The sequence below is a fragment of the Bos taurus genome, chromosome 17, assembly GCF_002263795.3.
Source record: "Bos taurus isolate L1 Dominette 01449 registration number 42190680 breed Hereford chromosome 17, ARS-UCD2.0, whole genome shotgun sequence".
Classification (NCBI taxonomy): domain Eukaryota; kingdom Metazoa; phylum Chordata; class Mammalia; order Artiodactyla; family Bovidae; genus Bos; species Bos taurus.
Window position 1 is genome coordinate 52,377,128 of NC_037344.1, and position 21,488 is coordinate 52,398,615.

Sequence of the window (21,488 nt, forward strand, 5' to 3'; positions counted from 1 at the left end):
AAGTCTGTTTATTTTTTAATGATTTTATTTGTTTATTTTTGGCTGTGCTGGGTCTTAGTTGCCACACGGGCTTCTTTCTAGTTGCGGCCAGCAGGGCTTACTCTTTGTTGTGGCTACTCTTCTCACTGCAGTGGCTTCTCTTGTGGAGAACAGGCTCTAGCGTGTGTGGGCTTCAGTGGTTGCAGCAGGCGGGCTCAGTCGTTAGAGCTCCTGGGCTCTATATCAGGCTATAGTCAAGGCACTCAAGCTTATTTGCTCCACAGCATGTGGGATCTTCCCAGATCAGGGATTGAACCCGTGTCTCCTGCATTGGCAGGCAGATTATTTACCACTGAGCCTCCAGGGAAGCCCAAGAAGTATGTTTAATACTTGAAGTGTGTTTCACAGGTCCAGGCACTTGTACTTTCTCTGGCGCTTATTTGGTCAGGCCTGCTAATCACATCATTAAGATCTTTGGTGTTATATTTCCTAAGCAGTATCTCCTAGTAAATAAATTAGTGACCTGTTTTCTAAAAATAAACTCTCTTGAAAAATCACCTTGAATGCCAGTTGTAAACAGAGAACCAGAATGAATTCATTAAAAACTCCCACATTTTTTTTCATCAAGTGTTTTCATTGTAATGTGGTGCATTTGCAAATAATCATTATAATATAGATAGAAGAATTGCTTGCTTTGTGTAACCATCTGCTGATGAAGGCAGATAACTGAAGCTGGTTTTGTTTTTTACATTTTTCTGTTACAGAATTGGTGAATCCTCGGCCAGCTGACTCTTCAGTCAATGCAAGTGGGTCCCCAGAGAGAGGTGCCCAGCAAAGACAAAAGAGGTTTAATTCTGCTTCACAGAGATCATCATCTTTGCCACCTTCAAATCGTAAATCGAATACTCCAAGTAAGGGTTAGAGGTTTCTGTCTTGGGCTTGGAAGAGTGACATCTGAGCTGTACACACTGATGCTTTCTGCTTCCCTTATGCTTTTCGTAGCACCTAGTACAGTGCTCTGAACACCGAATCTCTAAATGCCATCTTGTTCAGTAACAAACTGTCTGATTGCACAGTTACTATGACCATAACAGAAGACATTCTCACCGTTTATCAAAGTGAGATTTTTATGTGTGTTCCACAAATGTTTTGCAACTAATACCACTTCAGTTTTTGAGTCAAACTCAAATATTTTGATACTGACTAATTAAACATTAGTTCAAACAAATTAAGCTAGCCTGAAATAAAGCTGGTTTTTTTTTTTTTTTTCATGTAGTTACCTAAAGTTACTCAGCATTTTCTTTAGCCGGTTGCAAGTATGATTTTAAACTCAAGCATTGGATTTCTGTATCCTTAATTTCCATTTTCGTAAGCAGCTGAAGAAATTCATATATGACTGTGCTCTTAAAACTGTTCATAGGTGCACTGGTGTTTCCATCTTATTTCCAGTCGACTTCTAAAATCCTGAAAAACCAGTTTTGAGACAGAGCACTGCAACGACAGTCTGATAGAGTAAAATGTGGCCAGTGGTTTCCTCTAGATAGTTAGAAGTATGCGTTTAGTTTTATGTACTCTTATTTATCTTTCAAAAAGTTTTACAGTGAAAATGTATTCTTTTTACAGTTAGTTTTTCTTTCAGTGCTTTTCTGTGTTCTGCCAACATAGCCCCTACATAGAAGGAAAAGACTGTCCCCTCTTCATTTTCCTCTGTAGCAAAGAGAGAGATTATGTTAACACCAGTGACCATGGCGTATAGTCCAAAGCGATCCCCTAAAGAAAATTTATCCCCAGGATTTAGTCATCTACTTAGCAAAAACGAGAGCAGCCCGATTCGGTAAGTTCTCTAAAAACTGTAGAATAAAATATGTAATAGAATTGATTTTTTTTTTTTTAATGTCAACTTTTACATCTAGCTATCACTAATTTTTCAGTTGTCAGTGGGGATTCTGTAGATTTAAATCATTTAAATAAACGCCCTACTAAAAATAAAAAAAGTACTATAATACATGAAAACTGTTTTTAACCATGTAAACTGGCTACTATAAAATTTAAATACTGCCTCAGAACCCCTTCCAGCTTTTGGATATAGAATAATTCTTTGTTTTCCTAAAAAGGTTTAAGGTATAAGGAAAACTGGGGGCCATTTGTATAAGAAAGTGGGCTGTCCTGGTATGGCCCTGGCACTCAACATCACTTTACCTGTGCTCCTGAGAAGGTTGTTCTCTCTGAAGGGTGGTCTGCTGTGTGTACTGTGGTGGGAGATGACCACTGACACCTAAGACACGAGAGCTGCTGGCCCAGCTCTGTCGGGCTGTTGGGGAAAATTAATGAAGCACATTGAACCTCAGTTTCCTCTTCTATAAAACAGGGATAATAATGCCTACCTGCTTATTTCATATGCTTATTAACAAAGATCGGATGAGATCATGTATCAGTAAATGCTTTAAGTCGCTGGCATGTAAATATAGTTTTGTGTTAGAAAATATTATTTAAATTTAAGTTTTAAAAAATATATGACCACCTTTCTCTCTTAAAAAATATGTAAATATGTGAGTTAACTTGGATGCCAGCTCATCTGTCTAGTGGAGAATAGGGAACATCAGTTAACATTTTTTTCTCACAAGTAACTTGCTTCATTCAATAGATTTGATATACTTTTGGATGATTTAGATACTGTTCCTGTGTCTACTGTACAACGTTCCAATCCAAGGAAACAACTCCAGTTTCTTCCTCTAGATGACTCGGAAGGTATCTTTTCCTAAAAAATTATTAATTATGGTTTTAGTCATTCATTTTGTGAATTTCTGGCATCAGGGCTCTAGATGACATTATAGCCTGCACTTAAATTTTTTTTACCCAAGGGCCTCTAAAAATAAGTATTTTTGATGCTCATATTGTTTGTGTTATCCTCATTGGAAAGTTGGGAAACTGAGGTCAGGGGATGTTAATGTTTAATTACCAGGGCCATATTGTTCAGTTTTTTATGTTCTGTAACTTATATACAACTTAGGCTTTGGATGTTTTTTCCTTTTTCTCAATTGTACTTTCTGTTTGAGATAAAGTTATAAAATAATATACATGAAATTGCTTGGGCAGGCCCTTAAAATGCTAACTCTGTAATGTTGATATATGTCCACTAAATGTGTTGCTTATTTTTTAAACTTCTTTTGCTTCAAGTTTACAGAAAGTTTGCATACGTTTATTTAGGGGAGATGTGAAGATTGTCAGACTGAGGGAAAGGTTTTTAGAATTCTGAGGAGAAAAAGCTGAGTATATATGATTGATTACATATTTTCTTTTCATTACGTTTTTTTGACCATGTAGCAGCCATTTCCAGAAAGTGAAGTTGGGTCGCATATTTAGTATGTACATGCTCTTTGAGAAGAGTTGATAAGGAAGAAATTTCTTTTCTCTCTGGCAGAAAAAAAATACTCAGAAAAAGCCCCTGACATCCATGTTAATCATAGCTCTTCCCCCGAACTGTTGCCAAATGGAGCGAAGAAAGTCTCTGTGAGACCAGCCTGGGAGAAGAACAAGTCATTTAGCTATGAACAGTGTCAGCCCGTCTCCACAGCACCACAGGGTAACAATTTTGAGTATACAGCAAAGATAAGGACCCTAGCTGAAACGGAACGGTTTTTTGATGAACTTACAAAAGAAAAAGACCAGGTAAAAACAAACAAACAAAAAAAGTTTTAAATCTTTGTCTGAACTTAATACAGATGTCTGAGGAACAGTCAGAAGGGAATTATTGAGTCAAACACAGGAAGTTACTGTTGATGCCATACAAAGCTGTACTGGAAACACGTGTGAACCCAGCTGTCGTTACTAATTGTGTCAGAGGGAACTTAGGTGAAGTCGAGATGGACAAGAAAATACTAGGCTGAAGTCTTCTTTCCATCCTGTTATAAACATCCTTGCCAGTAATTAGAATTCCCCTATTTTTATTTAAACGTTTTTTTGTGTGTGTTACCAGATTGAGGCAGCACTAAGCCGAATGCCGTCTACTGGAGGACGAGTCACTTTGCAGACGAGATTAAATCAGGTGACGTGTCTTAGCTTGAATCTGCTTTGGAGGCCTGATGCTAGTCAGTGCTCCATTTAACCACGAGGATTTTTTTTCTTCTACTTTTAAAAAAGTATTTATTTACTTATTTATGGCTGTGCTGGGTTTTTGTTGGCTGTGTGCAGGCTTTCTCTAGTTGTGGTGCGTGGGCTCCTTGTTTCGCTGGTTTCTCTTGTTGCAGAGGGTGGGCTCTAGAGCGAGGGCTCAGTGGTTGTGGCACATGGGTTTAGTTGCCCTGAGGCATGTGGGATCCTAGTTCCCAGACCAGGGATCAAACCTATGTCCCCTGCGTTGGCAGGCGGATTCTTAACCACTGGGCCACCAGGGAAGTCTGCACGGCCCCCACAGTGGTTCTTTAATGTCAGTTTGTAGGCACATTGAAACAGTCGATCAGAACTTTTAGCCTTTATGAGAAGTGTTTGGTAATGACAGCGTATTTTATAACCTGATGCTAGCTTTCAGGAACAAAGTGATTTTACTTGATACTTCCAAGAAAAGGCATTCATGCCATCATGTTTTCAAGAAACTAACTTGGGAGCAAATGGCAAGATGTCTGTTAACAGATTTCTGCATTGTTAAGGCTCTCACATGAAATCTCTCTTTTTGTGTTTTGTTTTTTCCTCTCCAAACTGCAAATTATTTCTGAATCTCTTTCCATTTAGTGAACGTGTAAAACAGTGGCACTTTGCAACTGGAATAGATGTGAGGTTAAAAAGAGAAATGTGATTCCATTATTGAGCAGGAGATGGTGCAGGTGAAATGACCCATGTGCCTTTCTTTTAGTTGCTTTTCAAAGAGAATTATCAATAAAATGCATGAAGCCATGGGACATTTTAAATCTCTTTTTGTAACATTTTAAACATCACATCAGTGCCGTGTCTCATATAACGGCATGCTTTGGCTTTTCAGTGCATTAATTTCAGGAAAAGTTCATTCTCAGATTGATCTGTGATATCAGAAGGAAAGAGAGACACACAGAAGAGGTCTTTTTCTAGGTTTGTACTTAGGAATCCTGCACAAGCATTCTCAGCCCTTTTGTTGTTGTTGCCCTTTGTCTTCTTACTATATTGAAACAGCTTTGGCATACATGACCAGAAACTAAGGCCCTTTAAAAGTCTTATTTTAAGAGCTTGTTGGGACCTCCCTGGTGGCTCAGTGGTAAAGAATCTGCCTGCCAGTGAAGGAGACATAAGTTCGATCCCCAATCCAGGAAGATCCCACATGGGTTCTTTGTTATCTTTAACGTCTCTTTTTTTCTGACTTTCTTTCATTTCCTTTGTTGCTCTGAAAGTTTTTATTCAATAATTGGTAAGACTCAACACATGAAACTCATTTTTAAGTAGTTTACTGAGAAATTTCCTGGTGGTCCAGTGGTTAGGACTCTGTGATTCCCCTGCAGGCGGCACAGGTTTGATCCTGGGCCCAGATCCCACAAGTCACAAGGTGCAGCCAGAAGTAAATAAGCAGTTTATTGGGAAGGCAGAAGAAAAATTTGTTGGTTCTCTAATTCTAAATGTATCTGAAACATTTGGTTCCATATATGTTTACATAATGATGATTTTAAGCTCTTTATGAAGTGAAGTGAAAGTCACTCAGTCGTGTCCAACTCTTTGCAACCCCATTGACTGGTCTATGGGATTCTCCAGGCCAGAATACTGGAGTGGGTAGCCTTTCCCTTCTCCAGGGGATCTTCCCAATCCAGGGATTGAACCCAGGTCTCCTGAATTGCAGGTGGATTCTTGACCAGCTGAGCCACAAGGGAAGCCCGCGAATACTGGAGTGGGTAGCCTATCCCTTCTCCAGCGGATCTTCCCAACCCAGGGATTGGATTCTTTACCAACTAAGCTATTACGGAGGCCCAAGCTCCTTATAATTTTATTTATTTTTATTTTTGGCTATGCTGGGTCTTCGTGCTTTTCTCTAGTGGTGGTGTGTGCGTTTCTCATTGTGGTGACTTCTCTTGTTGCGGACCACAGGCTCTAGAGTGTGCGGACTTCAGTAGTTGTGGCACGTGGGCTCAGTAGTTGTGGCTCCGTGGCTCTGGATCACAGGCTCAATAGTTGTGGCACACTAGCTTAGTGGCTTTGCAGCATGTGGGATCTTCCTGGATCGGGGATCGAACTCATGTCTCCTTCATTGGCAGGCAGATTCTTCACCACTGAGCCACCAGGGAAGTCCCAACAAGCTCTTAAAATAAGACTTTTAAAGGGCCTTAGTTTCCGGTCATGTGTGTCAAAGCTGTTTCAATATAGTAAGAAGATAGAGGGCAACAACAAAAAAAAGGGCTGAGGATGCTTGTGTAGGATTCGTAAGTAAAAAAGGGCAAAAAACGATGAAAAATGCTCCACCTCACTAATGAGTTAAAAAAAACAGACACACATTTAAACAAAAGCATAATTTTTAAGGCTTTCCAGGAGGCTCAGTGGTAAAGAAACTGCCTGCCAGTGGAGGAGCCACAGGAGCCGTGGATTTGATACCTGGGTGGGAAAAATCTGGAGAAGGAAATGGCAACCCACTCCAGTATTCTTGCCTGGAGAATCCCATGGACAGAGGAGCCTGGTGGGCTACAGTCCATGGGGTTGCAAAGACTTGGACACAGCTGAGCACACACACGTGTGCATGCATCATTTTTAAGCTCTTACATTGGCAGGTGTAAAACAAACAAAAAAACAATGATACCTGGGCTAGGGAAAAGCTTATCCTTCAACACTGAGTAAGGAGAAAGTGTCACAGACTTCCTGGAATTCAGCTTGACATGTATCCAAAGCTTTAAAATTATACATTTTTTTGGACCTAGCATTTTTACTTGAGGGAATGATTCCTAAGGCAATATTTCTAGGTATGTGTAGAGACATGTTTCAGAATATGTATTTAATTTAAAATGATCTCATAAAGGATATTCCATAACAAGAAAAGTTAAATTGAAAAACATTCTAAAGAAGTGTTTGATTTTTTTTTCTTAAAATGATGTTCCTATATACATAAAAAAACAGGAAACAGGAACAGTGGTTGTTACTTTTTGCTCTTCTATCTTCTGAATATTCTAAAAATGAACTGTTAATTTCTTACAGTGAAAGTGTTGAAGAGAAAATTTTTAGGTTTTATTTCAGGATACCATTGGAGTTAGTACTGAATAAAATACCTAAAGTGGTGAATATATATTTCAGGTACTGTTTAACAGTAGTAGTGTTTATTTTAAAATAGCAGTTGTTACACTGATTCATTGTACAATCTCTTGTTTCTTGGAAAGGTCTCCTCCAGCATTTTTCCTTTTTAACCTAGAAATTTTGGTCAGAAGAAAGTTATCTGATATAAGTGGGTTACAGCACCAGTCAGATGTGTCCATTTTTTCTGGGGAAATGTATGAAGAACCTTCTGGACTCCTCCTGTACTGTTTTCAGTTCAGCGGAGTCAAATAATTCTCTCCTAGAGAACTGGGTTGCTGTTGCTATTATTTCTACATAGTGTATCAAACATATTGAGAATATTTAAAGTTCAGCAGTTACCTTGAATGGTTGAAAAGTTGATTTATGTTTATAGTTTAAATGAAATAATGTAAAGGATGATTTGTATAAAAGCCAAAATAATTTTAATTTTGATGTTTAAACTTGCTCATTTGCTGCAAGAGAGGTCATTTTGGTGATACTTATAGAATTGGTGAACTCGGTAGAATTCTGATTAAGTTTTTTCCTTTATTTTCGCCCAGGAAGCCTTGGAAGATCGTTTGGAGGAGATTAATCGAGAGCTGGGTTCTGTTCGCATGACGTTAAAGAAATTCCATGTTTTGCGCACCTCTGCAAATCTTTGAGATTTGTGGTCATTAAATTTTGAGACATTTTTGTTTGCACTAATGTATAATTATGCACTCAAAAAAGGCAAACTATTTTATACTGTTTCTAAGCCTTCAAACGTAGTTTTACAATCATGCTATTCTTTACACTTGCTATTTTATACTTCAGATAGCCACATATTTTCAAGATATTTTTGTTATGCTCAGGAACCTCTTGTATATTTTACTATTTAAAAAGTATTATTTTTAAATAGTATATGTCTCCTGTTTATATCAAGAATAAAGAAATATAACAGGGGAGGCAGCTTTGTTTCTAAACATAGTGTTATCCTTTTACGATGAACTTTGCACACCAATTTTATAAACTTGTTCTACATTGTGAATATGAGTCTAGTTTTTTTAAATAAATGCTTAAGAAGAGCTTCCACAGTGATAGAGTAATACATGCTGAATGCAAAAAAAAAAAAAAAGCATACCCTAGATTTAACTATGTTGAAGTTTTTTTTAAAAATGGTAATGTAATTCCTGTTTGAAACGTGTCTTAGAGTGAACATTAGAGTTAATAATGGAAATGTTGAAAATAATGGAATATTGGAAAGCTCTGAAAGTGAGAATATTTCATTCTGTTTCCCTTAAGCTTTCTTATTTGTAAGAAAGAAAAATGCTAGAGATGGAAATCTCTAATTTTGTGATATATGTAGTACTTTCCAGAAAAAAGTCAGCTGGAGAGCTGTAGCTTTCTGCCCATCTTTCTGAATGTAACTTGTGTCCCACCTTTGACACTGATATGATAAAAAGCTTTGATGAAATACAGGCCACCACCCAGTAAGGTTGTAAGAGCAGTTTCCTCAGCGTACACTGCCTCAGATGTCAGATTGTCAGGAAGATGTTTTTAACATCTCTCCACCATCCCCCCCATCCCCCCACACTCCCAATGAAGAAAAACACTTCCATAGTAGCTGCTGTAAGAACAGTAGGTGGAGGTCAGAGCAGCTTATGCTGCTTGTTACTGCACAGGTAATGTGTCTAGATAGAGCGCCGTGCCTTTCGATTGGCCTTGCTGGGGGGCTCTAGCCCACTGCCTTGGCAGTGCCTCCTGCTCTCAGAAATTCCACATAGGTCGGAGGCTGTGATCTGACCAGAAGTATGGCAGGTAGAGGTCCTGACTGCTGGTCAAGGTCCGGGCTCCTCAGCTGCTCGCTTTTTTGGTGGCCAGTCAGAACCCAGTGCCCACTCAAGCTCAATATGTGTTGATAAACAAGACTCATTCCACACTTTCAACACTAATTCCCACCGATTCAGGTTTTAAAGTTTGGTTTACTCTTGAGCTTTTTCTCCTCCTCCCTGTGGCTCTTAATAGCATGTAGTTTCGGCGAGCCAAGCCACCCGATATTCCACTAGGGGCTATGTATGCCTTCGAGCAGGGATCTCAGAGAATCTTTGAGCACCCTTCACCAAAGCTTCCTCTGCCTGAGCTCCAGGCCTGGTTCCCTCCTCAGGCTCCCTGCTCAGCGTTGTGGGGGGTTCTCAGCAAGGGGAACTCACTGACAGCTGCCTCTCCTGCTCCTTCCTGTCCATGAATCAAACCTTTGCTCCCACGTCCTGCAACCTGTTGAAGACCTCTGGCTAATCAGAGTTACTCATCAGAATCAAGTGCCTTACTCCTGGTATTTTTTTCTGGTCTTTTTTTTTTTCTTTCTTTCTTTTTAATCTCCTAGTGAAGAAAACATTCATTTTAATCAATCTCCAGTATAGTTGTATCAAAACTTAATACAGGGATTGACTTTACGGGTGATGCTCCCTTTAATATGGTCCTATACATGACATTAAAAACTCACTTGAAAATTGTCAGCCGTTTCATTGTTCCCTGCTTTTATTGTAAAGTCTGTTACATTCCAAAGAATAGGAAATTGCCCTTTCAGAAGAGATGAGAGTTTTATCTTACCAGGGAGTTATCTTCTTAGTAGTCATATTCCAGTATTTAAGCCCCATTAAAGTGTCTTCTGTGCCTCTCAGGGAAACATGTGATTTGATTTGTGACATGTCATAAACTGGAAGTATCAGTCACTTCAGAAATTTAAAAAAAATTCTCTCCATAGCTGTGAAGAGGGACACCAAGGAAAATCCTTCCAACCGTCTTTCCTTTTGGTAATGCTTAATGTACAACTACTCTATTTAAAAACAGCCTCAGCTTTGTCCAAAAAAAAAAATAAAAAAAATAAAAAATAAAAACAGCCTAAAAGCTGGAAAGGTGACAACCTTAAAAAGCAACTGTTATATCCCAGGGAGGTAAACTATAGTTGCTGGCTGCAGTTAGGTTTTTTACTAAGTGAATCTTCCACTTCTAGGAAGTGCCATTTAAAATTGAAATAGAGTTACTGCTCTCCTGTCACCCAGACCTGCCGCCTTCCTTTCACTGAAACGCCTGAGGGAGGAATGTGCTTGACTGCTTGAAGGTGCCAAGTGGATATAGCTACTAATCCACACTAGGACTGCAGGAGCTGGACAGGGGACAGGTGAGCCAGACCTGGATCACACCCTGCTCAGGCTTTCCTCCAGGTAAAGATAAGAAACTTCCTTCCATTGTGGGAGATTATATGCAAAGTGCCTGGTATCTCTTAAGTTTTCAATCCGTAGTACATTTCAGATTCATTCTAAGTTATTAAATAGGCTTTTGAAGTAGTGATTTCAGTGCTTTCTTAGAAAAGTAGACCATGTCCCTAGCAATTGACTTAAAAACTGCCTTGGGCTGGTTGACATACGTTAGGTGGTCAAAGATGTTCTCTCCATCTTTTTGTAAAAAATGAGCTTTCTCGGGGTTTAAATGAGCTTCCCTCTGGTGTGTGTGTTTTTTTTTCCCATGAGTAATTGATGACCTCTGTAGTAAGTTCAAATACCCTGCAATCTTCAATGTGACTTGGGAGTTGTTTGATATAAGCTGTTTTGCAAAAAAAGTATTGCCAATGTAATAAAAATAATTGCTCCTTTGAATGTTCCATAATTAGACTTCTAAAGTTGCTGGCCTGTGAAGCAGGACCACACAAAGGAAGAGGATGCCACTGAATGTTTGAAGGTTAACATGAAGTTTATGATTTGCTTTTGGAATTTGATAAGCAACCAGAATTTGTTCCCCCTTTTAACTCGGAAAAGCCCAGTGCTTGGCTGAATGCTATTTGAATTCTGAGAAGTTAGACATTTCTGTCATTTTGAATTTTAGATATCTCAAAAGCAGTTTTCAGTAAATTTTAATGTGCCACGTGTGCTGTGAGTCTATAAGAAGCTTTAGAAAATAAATATCGATACATGTCTAGAGCCCTTTAGGAATCAAAGGTAAATCGTATTTACCCATCACAAGTGATTGTACATGGTTATGAAATTTGCAGGTCTGATTAAATGAATTATATTGCACCAATTTTGCAGGAAATAATTTCCTGCCTTGCCAAGAGTTCTGTGGCAGTTTAATAATAAACTACACCAGTATTCTTAGGACCTGTGTTACTAAGCTTTCCCTTTCAGATTTGTGTTCTGTTTCAATAGGCTCCTCTCAAATAGGAGGAATCAAGCCATAACTTTGCATTTGCTGGACATTATATGCCCTGTCATTGCTGTGACTACAGACTTCAGAGATAATGTTTTATTCACAATTTCACTGTAACCATGACCAATACAGTGAGAAATCTGCTTCCTGTAGTGCTACTGACATTAGATAAAGACCAGTCCTTGTTGCAGTTTTAAAATCTAGTCAGATGCTAGAGTGATGAAATTGTAAGCTCCGCAAGAGCAGGGACCATCTCTTTGCATACAGGCACTGAATAAATATTTGTGGATACAAACATCTGTGCTATCAGTGTATTTATTCCTGCTGGCCAGTTGTGGGCTCTGGTTTTTAATGGTGTTAAGTCCTCTGAGTTACTGGTTTGGGGGCAGGCACTGCAGGGTTACAAGGGCAGCTGCCCAGGGGCTCTGTTCTGACTGGCCTACAGGCAGAGAGCCTCACTCCCGAAATCTATATGCTCTGAAAACTTTTTTTTTTTTTTACCTTTATCAAAAAAGTAAAGGTCAAAGCAGAAGTAGCAGTGAAAGGACCTGTCGCTCAGTTTGGCTTCCACAGATCCTCAGGCAAGGAGCACGCCTGTGCGGGAGACAGATGATGACTCAATCCCTGGCCGACTCAACAGCAGCTGGGGCTGGAAAACTTGACTGGCTCTTAGGGTGCCTCTTGATGGAGGGAAGGAGTTGGCCCATTCAGTGTCCAAGGAGATGGGACAGCCTTTGGTCTAGGTTGTACTCTCTCTGACTTGATCTGAACTCATCTTGGGCTGCTTTTAACTTCACCTTACACTTGCCCTCCCAAGGGGAAGCACTCCCTGGCTCCTTTCAACCTGAGAAAGTGATACTTAGTGATAAGTAAACTACTCCTAGGTTGGGGGTGTGCCCTGTTTAATTCATTTACTTCAAATCTTGACAAATAAGGCCTTCCTTGCTTAATCTAAATATATACTTCATGATTTAAATATCACTCAGTACCCTCTTGGTTCAACTGGAGTGTCCAGTCTGGTTGGAATATCAAGATGAAGCTATTTCTGATCCTCTGCCAGTTCCTTCTTGAGGTCAGGGGCTAGAACTTACCCTCTGGCTACTATTACTGCCACGCCTTCTGATTGCCAAAGAGCATTTTCATTTTTCGGTCCAGACCATATTTGGTGTCCTGAGGAGAGAACTGGTTGCCTCTATTTCTGCAAATCAGGTTGGTAACGGATAAAAGCACCAGGTGTCAAGGTCTGGAGTTCCATTGACTACCTTTGGTTTGCCCACACATTCCAAATGCCTTCCTTAGTTTTCCGCAGCTCGTTCCCCTTGATTCTGTCGTTTTACTCCCAAAGGACTCGAGTTTTCTTTTCTGTAAATCTGCTCATTCCTTTCCCCTCGTATTGTTGGGGGTGGGGGGTGGCGGGGGGAGTGTCTCCTGGCAAGTGAGGCTCACAGTGTTAAAAGGGCCAAGAGGTCGTGGGCCGGGGCCTCCCCTCATGGAAGTGACCTCCAGGCCTTTGCGGGGGTCGCCCGGGCGAGCGCAGACCTGACGCCCGAGCGGGGCCAAGTTTGTCGGGGTTTCTCCGGGCGGAGGCTGGCCCTCGCGGCGGGCGGGCGGGCGGAGGCGGCGGACGGCTCCGCGCGTGGCCTGACGGAGGCGCAGGCCCACCGCCGAGTGAGGGAATGCGAGGCGGGCCCGGCGCGCACAGGCAGCAGCGGCCGCTGAGGCGCGCGGGGCACGGCGGTGCCGCCGTGTAGAGCTGTCAGGCCGGTCCGCGGGCGCGCCCGGCCCCGCGCCCCGCCGGCCGCCGCCTCCATCCCCGCCCGCGGCCCGCGCTCCGAGCGCCCAGACCCGAGGCGGCCCGCACGTGCGCCCGCTCGCCGCCCGCCAGCCGACGATCTGGGAGCATGCCCGCGGGAGTCCGGCCGCTCGCCCGGGGCCAGCTGGCGGCGGCGGCGGCGCGTGGAGCCGCGGGGCGCAGCCGGCCGGGTTGGGGCCACCGGGCCGGAGTCTCCCGGGCCGCGTGAGGCGGCGGCGGCCCAGCGCGGCCGAAGAGGACGGAGCAGCGCCGTGCAGAGCGGGGTGAGTGTCTCAGCGGCCCGGCCGGAAGGCGGCGCGGCTGGGCCCCCTCCTCAGGCCCGCAGCAAACCCCAGTGGGGGCGGGCTCGGGGCGAGGACCCCCTCCCCCACCAGCACCGGCCGGGCGGGCGGCGGCTCCCGAAGGCCCCGGCCCGCCCTCCTGGCCGGTGCGGGGAAAAGTGGGAGACCCGGGCCCCCCGCCCCGCGCTGGGAGGAGGGTGTGGCGCGCCGGGACCCGGGGCTGAGGAAATCCGCCCCCAGCCCGGCACCCGACCCCCCTACCCCAAGCACTGGCCCTCCGGATTCGGGGGGTGGGGGGCCCAGTGCTAATTCCGAATTTCCGTCGGTTCTGGCTGGGGCGCGGAGGGCTCCCCTCCCCCAGTGACAAGTGTCGCGGCGGCCCAGGGGCAGGTGTGTGTGCGGTGCTGGGCCTTCCCCGGCCGGCCCGCGCTCCTGACTGAGGGGTCGGGAGGAAGTGGTGGCCACAGCCCTCCGTCCAGCCCTCTGCGCTTCTCTCCTCCTCCAGCCCTGGCCTGCCTGGGGGTGTACCCGGGGCCTAAGCGTGGGGTGTGGCCCTCAGAGAGAGGGGGCCAGGACTTGGAAGAAGTGCTCCCGGTTGTCCCCCTCGCTGGAGGAAAAAATCTGGCCAATCTCCATCCCGTGAGTCGCCCTTTCCTGTTGTAAAACCTGCGGTGCCAGCTCTGTGTCTGAGCAGCCATCTGCCTTCCTACCCTCTCAGCCTTTCTTATGGGGTAGGGGGCGGGGGGCGTGCAGGGCCGCTGGGTGACTTGGGGAGGGGAAAACTCTTGAGTCCCCCCTCCCCCATAACGTGCAGCTAATTCTCCCTGAGGGAAACCTCAGATGGACGTTCTGAGTAAATAGAGTGTGTTTGCTAGGCAAATGTCATTTCAAGGCAAATCTTCTAGCTCTATCCCCTTTCAACCCATTTGCTGCCCCCTACATAAATTCTGGATTCCTCATCCTACATTCCTGTCCCTACCTCTGAAATATGGGGTAGGGCAGAAAGTCTCAGGCCTGCCCACCCCCTCCCCTCTAGAATCAGAGTTCTTCAGAGGAGACCTCCTTTGAGCATCTTTCTCGGTCCACTGCTAGCTCTCTCCCCAGTCCCCACCAGGGAGCCATTGGGGTGGCAGGCTAGACCCCTCCCTCCTTTCTGAAGGGAATGCTCCCCTTCATTTGAGTCTTCCCCATGGCCAAGCCCCCAGTGTGACTCATCTCTGCTCTGAACTCCCATTGCACCTTATCTGGGTCTCTCGTGTGACTCTTATCACCACCTGCCTTGTTTTATAGTTACTTTTGTGTCTGGCTTATCTCCCCTGCTGGATTGTCAGCTCCTGGAGGATGGAGGTGGGGTTTGATTCATCCCTAGGCCTGCCCTGGGTCAGCATCCTGGGCACTGTCAGAATCAGTGTCTGGATGAAGTAGAAGTCCCCACCCCAGCTTAGCTCTGGGACCCTTGCTTATCTGACTCCTGGACTGTCCCTGTTAAATTCTTCGCTGGCGATTGGAAGAGACTCCCAGCCCTCTTCTTTGCAGAGAGAAACACCATGAGTTAGGAAGGGCTGTTTTTCTTGTAGGGAGTGACTTGCCAAATGACTAGGACAGTACACGCTCTGCTATGAGGATGTCCAGGCACAGACTGTGAGCTCTCTGGGCCCTGGGTGTGGAATGGACTTCTCTCTTTGGCCTTCCGCACTCGTCGGACATGGGAGGCAGTAGAGAACCAGACTGGGATTCAAGGTTCCAGGCCTGGCCCTCCCATAACGTCTGTAACTAAGTTACCAGGTTTCTCTTGATTTTGGTTGGTCCTTCCTTATGGAATCTGAAAGAAAATTCCTCTGCTTCTATGAGGCCCTACAGGATTTGGGCCCTGCATCCTCTGCCTTTTTGACTGTTCATTACGGAGATCCAGGCTTGTCTTCACTGGCCTTCCCAGGTGGAGTCCACCACCTCCACCTTTGTGCCCCATGCTAATTCAACTTACCACGAAGAATGGCAGTTGAATGTTATCCTGTGCCTCCCTGCTAGACTGAGCTCCTAGAGGAGCAGGGGTTGGCCCTAAATCTCGTTTCTCTGCCTCTCCTGTGCCTGGCACATGGGAGGCTCTAGGGAAAAGGTCTGTGGGATAAAGGTGAGAAGCTGAGAGCCCTTTTTCCAGTTGACTATACATTCTCTCTCACAGGGACCCAACTTTGCCTTCCTCCCTATCTAGAGGCCTGTTTTAAAACCAGGCAGACGGGGACTTCCCTGGCGCTCCAGTGCCCAAGACTCTGTTTCCACAGTAGGAGGCTCGGGTTCAATCCCTGGTCGGGGATGTTCTGCAAGCCGTGAGGTTCCGCCAAAGAAAAAAAATACATAAATGAAATGAAAGCAGGCAGATGTTCTCACCATCCCATCCTGTTCAGGCTTTCCATCTTGGTCTCTATGAAGAGCCAGTCATGGAGAACGGTGCCATTCATCTGTAGAGATTAGAAGCGGAAACTTCTGGTGTTTCGAGATCTCTGCTTGGCTGCTTTAGGAAAAGACAATGGAGTAGAGGGTGGGGGAGTGTATGCTCCGTTGTGGAAGGCCAGTGATCTCATGCCTGTGTCCTTAGCCATGGGCTGGAAAGGTGAGCCATCTTGAGTGAGCATTCACATGCTTCCAGGCCCCTTCCCACCCCTTCTCAGCCTTGTGGACAGACCTCCCGAAACCTGCCCAGCAGGACCCCCTGCCACCGGACACCGATGTAGCTAAGTGGTCTTTTATTTGTTTTTAATAATGAAGGTTTAAAAAATTATGTATTTATTTATTTTTGGCTGTCCTGGGTCTTCGTTGCTGTGTGGACTTCTTTCTACTTGTGGTGAGTGGGGGCTGCTCTCTAGTTGCCGTTTGTGGACTTCTCATTGCGGTGGCTTCTCTTGTTGCTGAGCACAGGCTCTAGAGCATTCGCACTTCAGTAATTGCTGCACGTAGGCTCAGTAGTTTTGGCGCACGGGCTCAGTTGCTCCAGGGCATGTGGGATCCTCCTGGACCAGGGATCGAACCCATGTCCCCTGCACTGGCAGGCAGATTCTTAACCACTGGACCACCAGTGAAGCCCCGCTAAGTGGTCTTCAAATGACTTCTCTCTGTATCCTTCCATCAGTGTTTATTAGGCTTTCACTAGGTACCCAGGATGTTATCAAGTAGTGCCATGGCAGCCATGGCAAATCCTTGTCCGCTCTGCTCTAAAGCCTGGGGTAATGAACAAGGGGCATTGCTCCCTCTCTGCTCAAGTCTTCTTAGAGCGTGTAAGAAAAATTGATTTTAGAATTTAGATGCTTTGCCTCCCCTGTGTGCAGGGAAAGTAGTTTGCTTCCTCTGATCATGGGAAGGAAGATGGGGGGAAAACATGTTTGGTATGTGTACTGCATGTACAGCGTGCACAAGGCTGCCCCATGCACCCTGCCAGTGAGGTGGTGTTCGCCCTCCCGCCCTCCTTTCTCCCAGAGAAAGAAGCTGAGACACGGAGAGGTCAACCCACTTGCCCAAAGGCTCTGCGGGTTTCTACCCAGTTCTGCTGGACTCTGCTCATTCCACCTGCACTGTATTTCTGACTGATTCAGGTCACCTCCTCTTCCCTGGCTTCCAGGATGCTGGACGGACAACGCAACATATTCATATACAGACTATAGTCACTCACCCTCATAGTCAGCATACTAATTTCTACTTTACTGTCTATGTGCGTATATATACATATGTGTAAATCTACCTTTATCAGTCATCACAAAGGGTTTCTGGAAAACTGGACATACAAAGAGTTGAATATAATAAGTAACATTGAGTGTAAAACTTCGACTCACGGTGTGGTTAGGGTGATTCGCCCCACAGGTAACACAGGGCATGCTGTGGCTTAAACAGCAGGCAGGGTTCAGAGGAGGAGACGCCCTTTCTGGGTAAGGCGGTCAGAGTTGACTTCCTGGAAGAGGTGGGATTTGAAGGAGGCCTTGAAGAATGGGTGGAGTTTTGATAGTCACAGCACCTGGAAAGGTGTGTAGAATTTAGAGTTTCAAATCTGTAGTTATCACCAGGGCCCTTCCAGAAAAGTTTCCTGTGGAAAAGGAGAGAAAATGGCAAGATTGGTGGTGCCTTTTCAGGTCTTCTCCAGCCTTGCAGGAGACTCTGGGAACACTGGAGCCTTGAGGACTGCGCCCCGTTAAGGATGAATGATGCCAGAGAAGAGAAGCGACTTGCCCAAGCCCTGCCCCAAAACCTGGAACCCAGGTCCCTAATTCCCAGCTCGGTGCGGGCTCTTGTTACTGGAGGGGGTTGACGACAGGCAGCAGCCCTGTACATCGGTCCTTTGTTCCTGTAAAGTAGGCACAGGGGTACTGCCTTCCTCACTTCCAGGCTGGTGAACACCAAGAGAAAGTCCTGCAAAATCGTCATGACCAAAGGCAGAAAGAGCCCTGTTGGAGAGGAGGGCTGGCATTCGCTTCAGTTACCCAACTGCCCTTACCAGAGGAGGGAAACCAGATTAACCAACAGGCAGGATTCCGGCAGCAGACAAATCAAACCCAAGCAAGCGGCTTGGGGAAGAACATCGAGAAAGCAGTTTCGAGACTTCCCTGGTGGTCCAGGGCTTAAGACTCCAAGCTCCCGATGCAGGGGTCCAGGGTTTGATCCCTGGTCAGGAAACTAGATCCTGCATGCCACAGCTGCACATGCCGCATGCACAGCCACATAAGTTGTTTTTTTTTTTAAGTCCTCATTATAAAAAAAAAAATGATTTTTTTTTTTTTTAAGAGAGAAAGCAGTTTCACACCCTCTTTTTGCTGAAATCCGGCATCTTTCTCAAAGCTTTTCCTCCGAGAGCCCTCACCCCATAGTCCCATTTCCCTTTTATGGGATGGTGTGGGGAGTTGGTGGTACAGGGGAAAGAGAGTTATTAAAAGAAGCCCGAGGACTTGGGGATCCCAAGGCTGATTCCCATCCCATGGTAATGCTGACCGGATGGGTGTGGACATGTCAACCTTCAGCTGCATGGGGCGGTGGCCCAGCAGGGCAGAAGGTCTTGAAGTGTAATATAATATATCCCAGGTCACGTGTGCACACAGTCCAGGTCCAGTTCTGGCAGTTCTGCTCTTTGGGGAAATTCAGAGTTAGGTTCCTGCCAGCCTCTGGCCACAACGTTTGTCCCCTGACCAATAGAAAACTCTTTTTGTGTGTGTTTCTTACTTAATATAGGTTACTGATTCATTGGGCTTCCGTGGTGGCTAAGTGGAAAAGAATCTGCCTGCCAGCCAGTTCAGGAGATGCAGGTTCGATCCCTGGGTCGGGAAGATCCCCTGGAGGAGGAAATGACAACGCACCCAGTATTCTTGCCTGGGAAATCCAGGACAGAGGAGCCTGGTGGGCTACAGTTCATGGGGTCGCAAAAGAAACATGACTTGGTGACTAACCAGCAATAACAGTTGATTCATCAAATTAAACTCAGCCAACAGCACCGTTACTCGATGCCTGAGTGAAGATCCTCTAGCACACATGTTTTCTCCATAAGGCACATCACGGTTTTCCCCAGCTCTGAGCACCAGACAGCGCTTCAGCCTCACGCTCGGGGCCATGTTAAATCGCTAACAAAAAGCACAGAAGTGTGAAAAGCATGGCACTAAACAGACCACGGAGAGGATACTTGTTGACAGTTTGAACTGAAAGGCAGGGGGCCGCCTTGTTTGACCTCTGCAGGGCTCAGTCAGGCAGGGTGACTCAGTTTTTCCCTGCTCTGTGCACGTCTGCAAAAGACCAAGTAAGCACCGCGCTCCTCAGTTCCTGAGTTACAGGTAAAACTGTAGCCAGATAGGAGGGGCCGTAAATACTACGGAATCTGTGAATAATGGGTACCGACTGTTTTGCAAAGTAGTTCCACAACACGGCATTCCTGAGTGATAAGGAGGGACTGTTGCCACATTTAACAGAAAGGAAACAGGCTCAGAGAGGTGAAGGACCTGATGCAGCTTGTGTGAGTAGCTGGGGCCCGGCCAACACTTGCACCCACCCCTACTTGCACCTACCCCTGGCTGATCCCAAGTGTCGTTGTTTCCCCTCAGCTCCTATCGCATTTGTTGTGAGAGCCTTTCCTCTCCGTGGCCACAGTCCTCCCACTCCCAGGCACAGACCTCATCTGCTGTCTTTGTCATTGTGTCTGCAGCATCCAGAACAGGGCTCCTCACGTGTGCTCAGCTGAGTTCAGTTCTTTGCCGCCCCAAGGACTGTAGCCCTCCAGGCTCCTGTGTCTATGGAATTCTCCAGGCAAGAATGCTGGAGTGGGCTGCCATTGCCTCCTCCAGTGGATCTTCCTGACCCGGGATCGAAGCCGAGTTTCCTGCTTTGGCAGGTGGATTCTATACCATTAGTGCCACCTGGACTCCTCGGCGATGCTCAGTGATTCTTGGTGAGTAAAGGCTGGGACCGAAGCTGCTTGTGTTTGCTCCGTCCTGGGTGCCAGAAGAAGAAGAAATATCTGGACGTAGGTTTCCCCCCTCGCCCTCCTGTACCCCTTCCAGAAGGGTGCCCATTTCCCTTTTCCACAGCCTGCAAACAGGAGGTCCCATGTTCCAGCACACCAGAAGATGTGGGCAACCTCACATCTAACAGAACTGGTCTTTGCTGGGAGGAGCTGAGGGCAGCCTGTCACCCAAAGGAATAATGCTCCTAGGGAGGCACTTCGGGCCAGCATGGGGCTTCCTGGGGCCCCATGCCTCCAATCCTGGCTTTCTTACTCCTGGGCACCTTTACAAAAATGTTCTGTCGCTTGTGCCCCTTGAAGAGTTGGTACACAGGTCATAGGAGTTATTGCTATTTCTTCTCTCCAAGGTTCTTTATTTCCCTTTTCAGAGATGGTTCCCCTTGAAGGATGGAATTTTCTCTTTTAGCAGCTGGGGACTACCGCCCAGGTCTCCGTAGGGCCTGGCCGACTCATCTGCTGTGCTGTGAGGCAGGGCAAGAACTATCTCCTGCTGCAGCCCTGCCGGACCGAGTCAGGCCCTGCGGCCTCCTGGCCTCACCTGGCTGTGGTCCACGGAGGAGTTAGGCCCCAGGGAGAGCCCACCAGGCGCCAGCGCCCTGCGAGAAGCGGGTGAAAGATGGGCTGTCCATCTGCTGTCTCTTTACAGCCCCTTGAAAACCCGCCTTGAAGGGCAAGGGGCGGACGTTGGCGTGGCCATTCCCAGTTCCAACAGGGACCAGCATCCATCTGCACAGGGCTGCCCGCAGGTCTGGAGGCCGGTCAAGGCCTCTTTATTGCCCACGGGTCCATTTCTTCCCTCCATCCTGCCTGAGGGCCCAATAACTGCTTTTCTGGGCACTTCATGAGAATTGACTTTCCACTTGCGGGGTTTCTTTTTTTTCCCCATAAGAGGGAGGAAAACCAAACATTTTCTGCAATTAGAATTTTTCCCTCTCGGGTAATCACAATGGGAAAAAAAAAAAAAAAAAAGACATTTAAGTCCATTGAAAACCACACAGAGGCGGTGCTCTCGGAGCCAGGGGACCGCTCAGTCGGTACGGATGGCCAGCCAGGGAGGGCGTTCGGCAGGCGGGCTCTGGCGTAAGGAAGCCGATATTTCACATTTATTTGGGGTTGGCTTCCTGCAGCATATTTCAATTAGTTCGTCAGTGTTGTGCATCTGACAGGCTATGCGTTCATTGTGGTTGAGCCATCTGGGAGGTGGGAGGCCTGCAGCCTTCCCCGTGGCAGTCAGTAACTACCAGTTTGAAGGAAATTTGTTTGATGTGTTTAAGAACCCAACACTAAAACACCATTAATAACAAAAGCTTCCAGAGTTCTGAAAGCACTCCCCCTTGTTGAGCCGTCAGATGGACATGCATAACTTAAGACCTCATTTTTTCCCCCCACGCCTGTGACATTTCCCAACGCAGCCAAGCAAAGTTCTGAAGTGGCCGATTTAATTGATCCAGAGCACAATTTGCATTAACCCAGTATGGAAAAGAGCTCATTAATTTTTATACTTGGGGGCCATGCAGCCTGAGCTTTTGCCACC

At 45.9% G+C, this 21,488-nt stretch overlaps 2 protein-coding genes across 22 annotated transcripts in view; both read left to right on the top strand.

The window, feature by feature from the left end:
* MPHOSPH9 (M-phase phosphoprotein 9) overlaps positions 1–11,668 on the top strand; it is a 55,599-nt gene extending 43,931 nt beyond the window's left edge. For 4 of the 8 annotated variants that reach the window (XM_015475477.3, XM_015475478.3, XM_005217865.5 and 1 more), the window contains 6 exons: positions 744–890; positions 1,693–1,813; positions 2,624–2,727; positions 3,401–3,648; positions 3,956–4,024; positions 7,752–11,668. In XM_015475477.3, coding sequence (XP_015330963.1) covers positions 744–890; positions 1,693–1,813; positions 2,624–2,727; positions 3,401–3,648; positions 3,956–4,024; positions 7,752–7,853 — 791 coding nt within the window. In that variant the 3' untranslated portion in view covers positions 7,854–11,668. The other 4 variants (NM_001278386.1, XM_024977315.2, XM_059876059.1 and 1 more) reach the window with 4 other exon arrangements.
* An 858-nt stretch (positions 11,669–12,526) lies between these two features.
* Positions 12,527–21,488, top strand: part of PITPNM2 (phosphatidylinositol transfer protein membrane associated 2) — a 164,043-nt gene continuing 155,081 nt past the window's right edge. For 7 of the 14 annotated variants that reach the window (XM_024977280.2, XM_024977275.2, XM_024977289.2 and 4 more), the window contains exon 1: positions 13,363–13,449. The gene's annotated coding sequence lies outside the window, so the exon portion shown is untranslated. Of the gene's footprint in view, positions 12,583–13,358; positions 13,450–13,782; positions 14,107–14,168; positions 19,880–21,488 lie in introns of those variants that run through there. The other 7 variants (XM_059876027.1, XM_059876028.1, XM_015475470.3 and 4 more) reach the window with 6 other exon arrangements.